The 13,841-nt window shown below is 42.5% G+C and overlaps 1 protein-coding gene across 2 annotated transcripts in view; it reads left to right on the plus strand.

Moving 5' to 3' along the window:
- The first annotated feature begins 3,654 nt into the window (after positions 1-3,654).
- RADX (RPA1 related single stranded DNA binding protein, X-linked) overlaps positions 3,655-13,841 on the plus strand; it is a 64,762-nt gene continuing 54,575 nt past the window's right edge. For both annotated transcript variants that reach the window (XM_004590241.2, XM_058659006.1), the window contains exon 1: positions 3,655-4,456. In XM_004590241.2, coding sequence (XP_004590298.1) covers positions 3,817-4,456 — 640 coding nt within the window. In that variant the 5' untranslated portion in view covers positions 3,655-3,816. The remainder of the gene's footprint in view (positions 4,457-13,841) is intronic.

The raw sequence follows: 13,841 nt of genomic DNA on the forward strand, positions 1-13,841 counted from the left end.
AGAAATTTAAGGAATGAATATCAAAGTTCCAATAAGGTGTCCTGTGCACTTGAGTCCTCCTGCACTGGCTTCCCAGGCCATTAACAGCAACCTAGATTCAAAGTGGAATAACGGAAACTAGAATATGTATAGGATACTGTCACTACAACCGAAGGCTTAATGTGCTACCCCATCACACTGGCCAAAATCCCAGAAATTTAATAGCAGGGCCCTTTCTTTAATAGTGTTGGGAAAAGGCCTAGTGAATTTAAGATAAGCAGATCTACATTCTAAAATCCACATCTCATACAAACATATAATATTGAGGCTTAGAAAAGAAGGTAACATATCTTTATGAAAATGGTAACAAGATTTTAGTGGGCGGCAGGTAAGTGAGCAGAGCATCAATGAACCATTCATGTTGTATCTGGTACATATTCAGCATAATCAAAGGCATAAGAATAAATGTGTGCAATTGTTTGAGGTTTTGAGGGGCAAAAGCAGTCTAGAACCACTGAAATGGTGAATCTGCATTAAAGATTTGTGTTTATGCACTTCCAGGAAATAAACCAAGCCATCTTCTACATCAGATAGAAAGGCAGCACAGTAACATACTTGATTCTAATGAAACTGTGTGTTATAAGCCTTATAGATTTATCCTTGCAGGTAGAGGCAATTTAGCTAATAAAATCACCAGCAGCAGCCTTAAAAGAGAAGGATGTTAAGAAAGGGCAGGATTGAGCTGGAAGCCGGATAGTGCTCTGGTTGCCAGGCAGCCACCCTCAACCCCTCTTGTTACCGTGGTGATGTGTGCACAGCTTACCTAAACAGGCTTGAGGTAGTATCCCACCTCTCCACATCCCTTTAGCACCAACTAGTCACGCCACTTATTTTTCCTCCGCCCCCACATTTCCACCTCCACACTCATAATCTTGTGAATTTGATCAATTTACCAGTGCACTTCCAAGGCCCAAGGCCGGAAGAGGCTGCTAATTTGACTACTCAGGCAAATGGATGAAAGGAACATTGGAAGAATGCATGGACAGATGAAAACAAATATTTTCAAATTTAAGAGCAAGATAAATTTTGGGGATAATGTAGGCTCTATGATTTAATGTTATGGAAAACCTTTAAAAAAAAAAAAAGACGTCTGAGTCAGCAACAGGAGGCCGATGTGTTCTGAACAAGCTGGGATGGCAGAGTGGGCTCCGGCCAGTTGGGAGTCTGTGCCTACATTTGTGATTCGTTTCTTTGATCAGAGTTTGAAGTTCCTGAAAAAAAAAAAAATCTAAAAAACAGCTTGACAGGAGGATGTTAGCCATAACATCGTTGAATTGAGTCCCGTAATCCAAGATATTGTAGGACCAGCCTGACCCTTGTACCACTCCCTCATTTGGTGAGTTCATCTTTAGTATAGAGCTGAATCATAGTCACCACATATCTATATCTGTATATTTGTAATATAGTTAATGTGTTCTGAGTATTTTACAACATTCTCATTTTATAAAATATTGTCTTGACTGCTTTTCCCACTTTCAGCTCTGGAGGGCACATAATAAACTTTGCAGATGGGAGGGAAGCAAAGGTGTCCGTCACCATAAATGATGTCAATTACTAGTACTGATTTGAGTCTCCATTCTGATTCAGCTTCCAACTAACTACTCCATCCGAGAAGGCCATGGAAGATGACCCAAGTACTTGGGCTCCTAATGCCCATCTAGGAAATCAAGCTGGAGTTCCAGGCTTGTGTCTTTGGCCTGGCCCACAGCTGTTGGAGCCCTTCGGGGAACGAACCAGAGAATCAAAGACTTCTCTCTCTCTCTCTCTTTCCCCAACAGCTCCCAGCCCATGGTGTGTGTGTGTGTGTGTGTGTGTGTGTGTGCTGCTCTTTCAAATGAATCAGTAAGAAGTCTACTTTTGCCTGGCATGGTACCCTAGCAGCCTTGCCCGTCCCGGGATCCCATGTGGGCACTGGTTCTAATCCCGGACGCCCCACTTCCAATCCAGCTCCCTGCTTGTGGCCTGGGAAAGCAGTCGAGGACAGCCCAAAGCCTTGGGACCCTGCACCTGTGTGGGAGACCTGGAAGAAGCTCCTGGCTCCTGGTTTTGAATCGGCGCAGCTCTGGCCATTGCAGCCACTTTGGGAGTGAATCAACGGATGGAAGATCTTTCTGTCTCTCCTCTCTGTACATCTGACTTTCCAATAAAAAAAAATAAATCTTTAAAAAAATGATGTCCATTTTGAGGATCATTTGCCTTAGTTGTTCTGTTACCATGTACTGTAATTAATTCTGAAACAAGTAGTTAATAATGCATCCATACTTCAACAAGCATTACTACTCCTCCAGTAAACACATGAATTCTTGGGGAGAATTGTCAGTAGAACAATGCGAAAGGTTCCAAATGTGTATCCATAGTCACTGAACATCTTTATTGTTGGCATTGTATTAAAAAAAAAAGGATGACCTGGTGCTGTGGTGTTGTAGGTTAAGATTCGCCTGCAGTGCGAGCAATCCATATGGCACCAGTTCAAGTCCCAGCTGCTCTACTTATGATCTAGCTCACTGCTTATGGCCTGTTAAAGCCATGGAATTGGCCCAAGTCATTGGACCGCTGCACCCACCTGGGAGACCCGAAAGAAGCTCTTGGCTCCTGGCTTCAGCTCAACTCAGTTCCAGTTGTTGTGGCTGTTTGGGAAATAAAGCAATGAATGGGAGATATCTCTCTGTGTGTCTCTTCCTCTGTGTGTGTGTGTAACTCTGCCTTTCAAATAAAATAAATAAATCTTATTTTAAAAACACAGATGTGATTTCTTCCCAACTTCAGTCATTGGGTAGCTATCAAGTACCACTGCCAATATCAATTTTTCATGAATTAGAAGGATACAGAATGTGATGATATAATTTGACTACATGGAAATTTCACTGAGTATGTGGTTTAGGGGATGGTGATAAGGCAGAGTGTTTAAAAAAGATTTACCTATTTTATTGGAAAGGCAGATTTATAGAGAAAGATCTTCCATCCATTTGTTCACTCCCCAAATAGCTACAATGATCGGAGCTGAGCTGATCCGAAGCCAGGAGCTTCTAACGAGTTTCGACACGTGGGTGCAGGGTCCCTAAGCTTTGGGCCATCCCCCACTGCTTTCCCAGGCCACAAGCAGGGAGCTGGATGGGAAGTGGAGTAGCCAGGACATGAACTCGGGACATATGGGATCTTGGCACCACAGGTGCCAGCCAGAGAAAGTCGGTGGTTAAGTCTGCATACATTATCTAGTTTGTATCACAGGAAATCAATGTTACAATGTAAATTAATTAATTCTACATTATTTACTATTGCTGGCCCAATATTCAAACACTCAATGCCCTGGAGTTATAAATAGCTGCACTCCATTCCTGCCCTCTCTTTTTCCGGTGCCTACTGCCACCCTTACCCCTGTTCTAGGGCAGCCTACCGTAGAGAGGTCTCCCTCCCACTTGCTTTGTTATGAGAACCGCGAAACCCACCAAGCCTTCCTTCCCTCCTCTGGCTCACTTCTCTTTCCTCCTCACCGCCCCCTCCCACCCTGCCTGATCCAACGCTTGGCTACGCAAACCACACGTACGGCTGCCTAGCAACAGTGCCGGCCAATCAGAAGCGCGCTGGGCGAGGGCTAGGCTGGAGAGGAGGCGCTCACACGCGTAGCGTCTTCCCAGTAGTTTGCTTCTGGCGTTTTACCTCAGCCGCGGCAGAGTAGCGGTTGCCGCGAAAAGCTCTCGGCGCCGGCGCCGGGGCGTCCGGCTTTTGGTCAGGGCAAAGTAGTTTCTGGAAGTTAAGTAGGTACAGGTTTAGTCCACAATGTCTGAGGAGTCAGATGAGCCTCAGGCCGGCCCCTCAAGTGCTGGGCTAGATTGGCCGAATCTTGAGAGAAATCGGGCTGGGGTCCCGGGAGGGGTGATTAGAAGGGCTAGTGGGCAAGGGTGTATGTCCTGGATCCAAAAAGTTCTTGAGCAGATTGTAGATTCACCTCTCACGTGGGTCACCCCGAAGGAGGTGGCTTTTGTCAGCGTACTGGCCGTCCAAAGATACCTGTTGGAGGAGCCGGACGACAATGTACGAGGGGGCCCACTGTACTGCTACGACGTAACGATCTCTGACGGGGTATATCGGGAAAAGTGCTACCTGGACCCCAGCCTTAACTCTCTCGTTTATAAAAATATTCTTAAAGTTGGCATAGAGATGAAAATTTCCAGAGTCTCGTGTCTGTACAATGAGAAAAGATTAGGCCAGGGGATCCTGTGCATAGATAACGTCCAATGCGGACGGACTTTAGATGCGATTTCTTTAGAAACTCCCTTCAGAAACAGAGCGCAAGGGGTCAAGCCCGAGAGACCCCTGAGGGGCGGCAAGAGTCATTACTTGGCGCTGTGGAATAATGAAGATCCGTATGGAGATATCTGGTTGACTGACAAGCAACCCAAGGAACACAATTTTACAAGTAAGTAATGGGGAGGAGAGGGTGGGAGCCAACGGAGGGTTCAAAAATAGTTTGCGGGAGTTCAGTTGAGGGTAAGAGAAAAGGAGAGATTTTTTTTGTGTGTGTGTTGTTAATTAAAAGCTGTTAGTGGTACTAGATAGATAAGTTCAATGAGGAGGAAAGATGTTTAAAGAAATCACGCAGCTTGTGGATTGGTTTGACTGCTGAGTGGCCATTCAGAAGGGTGTCTGATGACAGATTAGTCTGGCACGCGTGGAATTTATTCTCAGGTATTCACTATACATTTGGATGCGGTAGAATTATTGCCACTTTCATTTCCGTTTCGGTCATGGAAAAAGCGCCTTGTATCCCTTGAACAATGTGTAGATATGAATTTAGAATCAAAGATTTAGATAGTTGTAACCGTGCACGTTTTAACCTCCGTTCAAGAAAGATGTTCTGTGATGTATTCCTTCATAATTGGCTTTAAACCGAAACACCACTTTTTGAGTGTCACAGTTAGTAAATATCAATTTCTGAATATGTGATTGTGTGTGTGTGTGTGTTTGTGGAGGGTGGGGGAGACTTCTAATTCTCATTTTACTGTTTCTTATGGTTTACTATGCCCAGGGGCTGATCTGATGTTAAAAGTACGATTTTTTTTTTTACAAGTAAAAAGAATGAAGTTAAATTTAAAAATGCCAGCTCCTCACCAGCAACTGCTCTAAAATATTTTTTCACATGTAGGAGATGGAATGAAGGGGTAGGATAGTATTGTGGGCATAGACACACATGCAATAGTGAATAAGATATAAAAGAAAAAATAAAAGTACCAGAAGGAGAAAGATTATAATTTTGTATTTACTGCTTTTTGGTCCTTTTTTTGTGGTCACAGTGCTAAATCATAGGCGATTTTATTAAAATGTGTAACGTCAACAAACTTGAAAATGAAAGAAAGGATAACTGACTTAAGATGCAACTGCAATCATATTCATTTAGAAGGAGAAAAATGATGTTATAGAAATGTGTAAGCAAAAATGATTTAAAATGTAAAAGCAAAATAGTTCTGCTCAGGATGAAATAATGGAATAATTTTATCTCAAACATGGAATAAGGCAGTTGTGTGTTATTACTCTAAATGTTGATCTTTTTTATATTGAATATGTAAATGAAAAATTGATGCCCTGGGAGAATTAAGAAAGGAATAATAATTTATAGTAAGATCTATTCATTTATCAAGACCATCTTCTTATTACAAAAGGCAATATCAATGTGCTACATAAAATCCCAAACTGCTTGCTTATATTATGTTAAACATGCAAAACTCAAGCATAGTAAAACGCTGGTGCCAAAAATCTAATGATCAACTGTAAAATTCTTTTGAGTTTGCAATATGCTTGAAGTTGTTAATAATAAAATTTGGGGGTGTAGTGAGAGACCTTTTTTACCTCTACTCATGCCTTCAGCTTACCTCTCAGAATTCTAGGCTGTCAGTAGTTTGGTGTGTATCTTTGCAGAAAAAAAAAAAAAGAATGCAAGACATTTTTCATTTTCATCCCTACAAATGGTAGTCTGTAGTGTAATTGTATGATTATTCTTATAATTGTGTCCCTGTCAATGGATGGCTTATAATTTTAGACAATTAAAAGGTTTGTTAAGTGCCATGCTGATGTCATTAAGGTGTGTGCATATTTTTGTGAATTTGAATATGTTGAATGGATAGATTCTTAGAAGTGAAATTGCTAGCTTAAAAGGTATTTGATTTTTCAATTGGATAGTGACAAATCATCTTTGGAAAAGTTCTTGCTGATTTACATTAACCAGCATATGTCTGGGTGTGCCTGTCTCCCCCTATCTTACTGATTTTAAGTTGTATGTTTTGACTTCTAGTAATTTAAATAATTTTTTTGTTTTTTGTTGACTGTTGCATTTTAGAGCATTACATACTACAAGTTATTTTCTGGGAGAAAATAATGTTCTTTTCTCATTATATTTGCTTGTGAGACACTTTTGTGCTTTTGAAACTTTTCATTAAGGTATAATTTGTACACAGCAAAGTAAAAAATGTCTCTAAAATCCAGCTTGGTAAATATTTACATATATATTCCTGTGTGAGCACTGGTGTCAAGATATATCCATTTCAAGCACCTGGATAACTCCCCCACACTCCTGTCTAATCAACACCTTAACTCAAAGAAAACACTTGACCTCAAAAGTGTTTTGTTTTAAAGATTGAGATTAGGTATGACACTCTCCTGCCTGAATCTATCCAGTGGCTTCCCTGTTGCGTTTACACAGCAAACCAGAACCTCAACCAGGATCCACAAGGCTTTGCCGCAAAGGTCGGCCAGTTTTCTGTAAAGAACCAGATAAGAACTCTTTCTGTCTTGACAGAATGCAGGGTCTCCGTGGCAACTGTTTTGTTTTGCCATTGTATAGGGCGAGTAGCTATAGGTAGCCTGTAAATATATCGATCTGGCCTTGTTCCAACAGATTCATTTACAAAAACCAGGGACACGCAGGATTTGGTTTATGGGCGATAGTTTGCTGACAATCCCCCTATTCACCTTTCTAACTTCATCTCCATGATTTTATTCTGGCAATACCAGTCTTCTTTTTGATCTTCAAGCCTCCAGACTTACACTTGCCTCAGATACTTTGCCCTTTCCTCTTTCTAGGAAGCTGCTTCCTATCCTCAGGTCTCAGCTCAGATTTACTAAGTATACTATAAACTACTGTTTCAGTAACTACTCCCTCCCTGTTTATTCTTATTACATCACCCTGCAGGTTCCCTTCATAGAATCATTAACACTTTGAAATTATTCTCCCCACCTGTTTATAAGCACTATGGCTGTTGTGGGCTGTGTACACTAGATACAGAACGGTGTGTCATCTAGTAGGCGTTCAATTAAGTGTTTGATGAATAAAGAAATGAGTGAAATAAATTATATTCATCAATTTTCTAATGTTAAACTACTTCTGCATCCCTAGTTGGTGATGATTATTATTTTAACTCTGTACTTATATTTAAATGAATTTGGTGTGTATATGTATATATATATATGTTTTTCCCCCTAATGGAAGAATGCTTTTTCAGCCCAAATTTAGTATTAGATTAATATTAGCTTCAAGCAATGACTTGAACAGTTTACCTGTTTTCCTGTGTTTATAGAAACCATATATTCTTTAAAGATACATTAACAGTTACCCCTAAAACTGTCTGAATCGTGTCTTCAGCTACAATTGGAAGGTGTTTGGAATAACTCCTTTCAATGGCTTGTAGAGAAACCAATATCATCTTTTTCTTGAGTCCATTTATGAGAGCTGATATTTCACTAGGAAAGCTCATTTTACCTCGGTCTCAAAGTTGTATGTGTAATTTACATTTTTTAATCTGCCTTGTTGTGTTCCATTTCACAGTCATAATATTTGTGTGTTCACTTCTCGTGATCAGCCTTGCCAAAGGTTTCTGTTTTATTGTATAAGAAAATAAGGACTCTTGGCCTTATTAGCAAAGAAATCAAGTGAGAAGATATTTTCTACTTAACTCTGCTATCCTCTTCAATTCCCACTTCTTTGGTTCATGTTTATCTTCTACTATTGTGAGTTGAATGCTCGAGTCATTTACTTCTGACACAAGCTTTAAAAAAATCTTAAATCCCCAAAGAGTACTGCATTAACTGCATCTCAGATTTTTGAAGCTTAGGGATTTTATTGTTATTCATTATACATATACTCTGATTTTAATTTGAAACCTCTAAAAGTTTACAAAAAGGTTATTTATGAGATCTGAACGTCCGTAATAGACCAGGCTTTTAAAATTTAATGCAGGTTGGGACCGGCGGCGTAGCCTAGCGGCTAAAGTCCTCGCCTTGGAAGCCCCGGGATCCCATATGGGCGCCGGTTCTAATCCCGGCAGCTCCACTTCCCATCCAGCTCCCTGCCTGTGGCCTGGGAAGCAGGAGAGGACGGCCCAAAGCCTTGGGACCCTGCACCCGCGTGGGAGACCTGGAAGAGGTTCCTGGTCCCGGCTTCGGATCGGCGCGTACCGGCCCGTTGCGGCTCACTTGGGGAGTGAAACATCGGGTGGAAGATCTTCCTCTCTTGTCTCTCCTCCTCTCTGTATATCCGGCTTTCCAATAATAATAAAATCTTTTAAAAAAAATTTAGTGCAGGTATTCTAAACCCTTTATAATATTTTTGCCTGTGTCTCTGAGAGGAATATTGGCTTTCCTCTATAATAATGGTTTTGTTTATTATATTTCTAAAACCTTTTGCTTTAGATGTTGCTATAATTTGTAAAATATTGTGACTGATTAGTATTTTGTTAAGGAAACTTACCCCTTATCAACATGAAATTTGCCTCATGGTCACTTTTTGGCTGGAGTCTGTTGACTTGGTTTACTACTCTTTCTGTCTTTTGGTACCATTTAAACAGTGATTCTTAAATAGAAATTGGCCATGCATGTCATCTCAGTAGCATTTTAAAATACACAACCAGTTTCTGGTCTGGGATGTTACCCTGGGATTTGCATTTCTAACAGATACAAAATGACACCTGAGTGGCTGAACTTGTCCTGGTACAGCTGGTTAAAGCGGCCTCAGGCCGGCTATCCCTATCATTGAGCCCTGGTTTGAGTTTGAAGCTATTCTGTTTATAATCCAGCTCCCTGCTAATATGTCTGGGAAAGCAGCAGAAGAGGGCCCAGGTATTTGGGGTCCCGACATTCAGACTGGATGGAGTTTGGGGCTTCTAGCTTGGACCTGGTGAATTATTTTGTCTCTCTGTCTCTCCCTCTATCTCTCTGTCTCTCCACCAGCCTCCTTCCACCTAACCCGCACTCCTGCATTTCTGTCGTTTTGCCTTTGAAATAAGTAAATCTTTTTTAAAAATGATACTTGTGATCCACTGGGCTAGAGCATCCTTCTCCATATCATTATTTCCACTTGAAATTGTGGGGTTTTTAAAGATATGTTTATTATTTGAAAGGCAGATACACATAAAGAGAGAAGAAACAGAGAGAGCTCGCCTACTGGTGCACTCCCACAATGGCCATTACAGCAGAGGTGAGCCAATCCAAAGCCAGGAGCCTGGAGCCTCTTCTGGGCCTCCCACAGGGGCTCAAGGACTTGGTCCATCCTCTGCTGCTTCCCCAGGTGCATTAGCAGGGAGCTGGATGGGAAGTGGAGTCGTTGGGACAGGAACTGGTGTACATATGGGATGCTGGTGCTGCAGTCTGAGACTTAGCTGTTTCACCAAGGCACTGCCCCCCATTTGCACTTTATTTTAGGTTTATTTTGATTTATTCCTTTTTAAAAAAGATTTACCTATATTACCTATATTGTATTTGAAAGGCAGAGAGAGAAGAAAAGACAGAGCTGCTTGTTCACTCCCCCAAAGCACCTCAGTGACCAAAGCTGAGCTGAACAAAGTCAGGATCTTCTTTCAGGTCTCCCACGTAGGTCCAGGGCCCCAAGGCTTTGGGCCGTTCTCTGTTGCCTTCCCCCTCCACAGGCAGGCAACTGGATGGGAAATGGAGCAGCTGGAACAGGAACCTGTGCCCATATGGGATGTAGGCTCTGCAGGTGGAGCCTGTTAGGCCACCATGCCTGCCCAAGATCTATCTATCTTTCTTTCTTTTTCTTTCTTTTTTTTTCTTTCTTTTCTTTTTCTTTCTTTCTTTCTTTCTTTCTTTCTTTCTTTCTTTCTTTCTTTCTTTCTTTCTTTCTTTCTCCCTTCCTTCCTTCCTTCCTTTCTTTTTTTCTTTCTCTCAAAATTTATCTTTCTTAAGAAGCATCTAGCTGGGGCTCACAAAGTAGCATAGCAGCCTACTTCTCCACCTGCAGTGCTAGCATGCTAAGGGCCTGGGAAAGCAGTGGAGGATGGCTCAAGGCCTTTGGACTCTGCAACCATGTAGGAGACCCAGAAGAAGCTCTTGGCTTTGGACTAACCCAGCTTAGGCCATAACAGCCAATGGGGAGTGAACCAAGGGATGGATGATCTCTGCCTCCCTTTCTCTGTAACTCTGACTTTCAAGTATAATAAGTATATCTTAAAATAAAGAAGCAACTAAGGGCTTACTTTTTGACACAAATAGTCTTTCTTCCTTTAAGAGATGAATTTTGTGCAGTTAAATCTAGTATGAATAATGAGCTTTATTTCTATTTTGATATCCCATTGTATGTTTTAAGATTTGTTTTTATTTGAAAGGCAGAGTTAACAGAGAGAGAAGGCGACAGAGAGAGATCTTTTATCTGTTGGTTCACTTCCCAGTTGGCCTTGATGACCAGAACTGGACTTATCCAAAGCCAGGAGTCTGGAGCTTCTTACAGGTCTCCACATGGGTGCCAGGACCAAAGTGGAGCGGGCAGTAGTTGAACCAGCGCCTTTATGGGATGCCAGTGCCAAAGGTGGAGGCTTAGCTTCCTTTTTTTTATTTTATTTTTTATAATCTTTACAAAGTTAATTTGGGTAAAAAGGTTCAAGGGCTATGGGAGAGTGGGTAAGACTATTATTTCCATATTGTTTCCTTCATGTATCTGAGGTAAATGGGGATATTGAGAAAGAGGCCCCACCCAGTTTCCCACCTACCCCAAGTCTCAGATGTGGGGCATTCTCTGAGATACTTGCTCAAGTGATTTTGATAGTTCACCAGTTATGAATTGCTGCCAATCTTGCCTCTCAAAACACGATGAGGTCGTTGAAGAATCCACTGATTGACCTAGTCCATCATAGAGTCTCCATTTGCCCAGTGTTTCACTGCCAACATATAGCTGAAGTGGTTGATTGACTTGTTCTGTCTTCTGTCTTTTCTTGGTTAGGGTTTTGATCCGGCAGTTCGATTGGGGAGATCCCCAAAGAAACTTTGTCTGAGGTGTTCCCAGACTAGATTCTTGTATGTACTAGCAACTACAGGGCCCGGCACAGTCCATTGCCCCAATCAGCTGGTGATTGCAGTTGCTGGGTTGGTTGTTTTCAGCCCCGACTTCCACTGGAACCAATGGGTGTTGCAGTCCAGGCTGGTTCTGCCCAGCACATACTAGGCCCTCACAGAGGCTTAGCTTCCAAAGCCATGGTGCTGGTTCCTATTATTTAGCTTTTCAACTTTTGTGAAGCTTGCAATATTTTTTTTTCTTTTTGTGGTTCTGGAATTATGCATTATAATATGTTCTCCTAGGGTTGCATTTCATGTTTTAATAAAATCATTTAAACTTGTATGTCAGTGTCAGTCTTCAGAATGACTGAAGATTTATACTATACTCTTCCTGAACCAACAACAAATATTTTCTGTTTTGTACCTATTTCTATAAAACTTCGCTGATTATTCTGTTTATAACATGAATTGATGTTGCTGGACAAATAACCAGGCCAGCACTGTTAACTGCTGGGATTGCCAGTTCACCAGTGTTGATAATAGAAAATTTATTTTGAGAAGCTGGCATCTTGGGAAGAGATCCCTGGAGCCAAAATGTGCTCTTTCCACTTAAGACGCCAGCAATTTTTTTCTCTTTTTAAGGGACACGTGAAGTTACAGGGGAACCTTAAAAAGGAAACAATGGAGCCCGGCGGCATGGCCTAGCGACTAAAGTCCTCGCCTTGAACGCCCCGGGATCCCATATGGGCGCCGGTTCTAATCCCGGCAGCTCCACTTCCCATCCAGCTCCCTGCTTGTGGCCTGGGAAAGCAGTCAAGGACAGCCCAATGCATTGGGACACTGCACCCGCGTGGGAGACCCGGAAGAGGTTCTAGGTTCCCGGCATCGGATTGGCACGCACCGGCCCGTTGCAGCTCACTTGGGGCGTGAATCATCGGACGGAAGATCTTCCTCTCTGTCTCTCCTCCTCTGTATATCTGACTTTGTAATAAAAAAATAAAAAAAATCTTTTAAAAAAAAAAGGAAACAATGAATCCATTCAGTTGACAGGTATGCAGATGTTCCAACTTTGTTCTGATGTGGGCAGTCCAGTGCCTCCTGGTCTTGCCCTTGCCTCAGAAGTGTCCAGGCATTGGGACTAAGTGCCAGGTAGGTTGTGGTGATTTCTTCCATAGCTAGATGGCAGTCAGCCATTGCAGATGGTCTCCCCTTAGGAGGCTCCCGAAATTCACTAGGCACAGGTAATTCACTGTATCTGTAGATGGGGTGGGGGGGGTGTATTAGAGATTTTTTTTTTCATTGGAAAGGCAGATTTACAGAGAGAGAGAGAGAGAGAGATCTTCTATCTGGTGGTTCACTCCCCAGATGACCATAAAGGCAGAAGCTGGGCCCATCTGTAGCCAGGAGCCTAGAGCTTCTTCTAGGTTTCCCGCATGGGTACAGGGACTCAAGGAATTGGGCCATCCTCTGCTGGTTTATCTGGCACATTAGCCTGCAGTTAGATCAGAAATGAAGTGGCCAGGACTTCAGCCAGCCTTTATGGGATGCTGGCATTGCAGGTAGAGGCTCAACCTATTATGCCAGGATACTGATTCCACTACCTGTTTTTTTAATATAAAAATGTGAAAAGAAGAGAATGGTAGATACCTTTATTGTAGTTACACTTATATTCTCCTAATGTCTGGGACAGATTATTGTTAAGAATAAGAGCAATGTTTTGAATATTGTTCAAATTTCCTTTTTTAATGCTATGATTTTAAAGCTAAATTTTCTTTTTTAAAGATTTATTTTATTTTCGAGCCCAGCGGCGTGGCCTAGCGGGTAAAGTCCTCGCCTTGAACGCACCGGGATCCCATATGGGCACCGGTTCTAGTCCCGGCTGCTCCGCTTCCCATCCAGCTCCCTGCTTGTGGCCTGGGAAAGCAGTCAAGGATGGCCCAAAGCCTTGGGACCCTGCACCCGCATGGGAGACCCAGAAGTCTCCAGGTTCCCGGCTTCGGATCAGTGCTGCTCTGGCCGTTGAGGCTGCTTGGGGAGTGAATCAACGGATGGAAGATCTTCTTCTCTGTCTCTTCTCTCTCTGTATTTCTTTCCAATAAAAATAAAATAAATCTTTAATAATTTATTTATTTTTAATACAAAGTCAGATATACAGAGAGGAGAGACAGAGAGGAAGATCTTCCGTCCGATGATTCACTCCCCAAGTGAGCCACAACAGCCGGTGTTGCGCCGATCCAAAGCCAGGAACCTGGAACCTCCTCTGGGTCTCCCACGCGGGTGCAGGGTCCCAAAGTCCTGGGCCGTCCTCGACTGCTTTCCCAGGCCACAAGCAGGGAGCTGGATGGGAAGCGGAGCAGCTGGGACTAGAACCGGCGCCCATATGGGATCCCGGGGCTTCCAAGGCGAGGACTTTACCCGCTAGGCTACTGCACGGGGCCCCAATCTTTTTTTTTAAATATTGTTTACATAACTGAGAGGGATGAATGCCCAATGTAGGCCTCTGATTAGGGTAGGAAGTATTGAGGTGTGGA

This window comes from Ochotona princeps, chromosome X, assembly GCF_030435755.1.
Source record: "Ochotona princeps isolate mOchPri1 chromosome X, mOchPri1.hap1, whole genome shotgun sequence".
Taxonomy (NCBI): Eukaryota; Metazoa; Chordata; class Mammalia; order Lagomorpha; family Ochotonidae; genus Ochotona; species Ochotona princeps.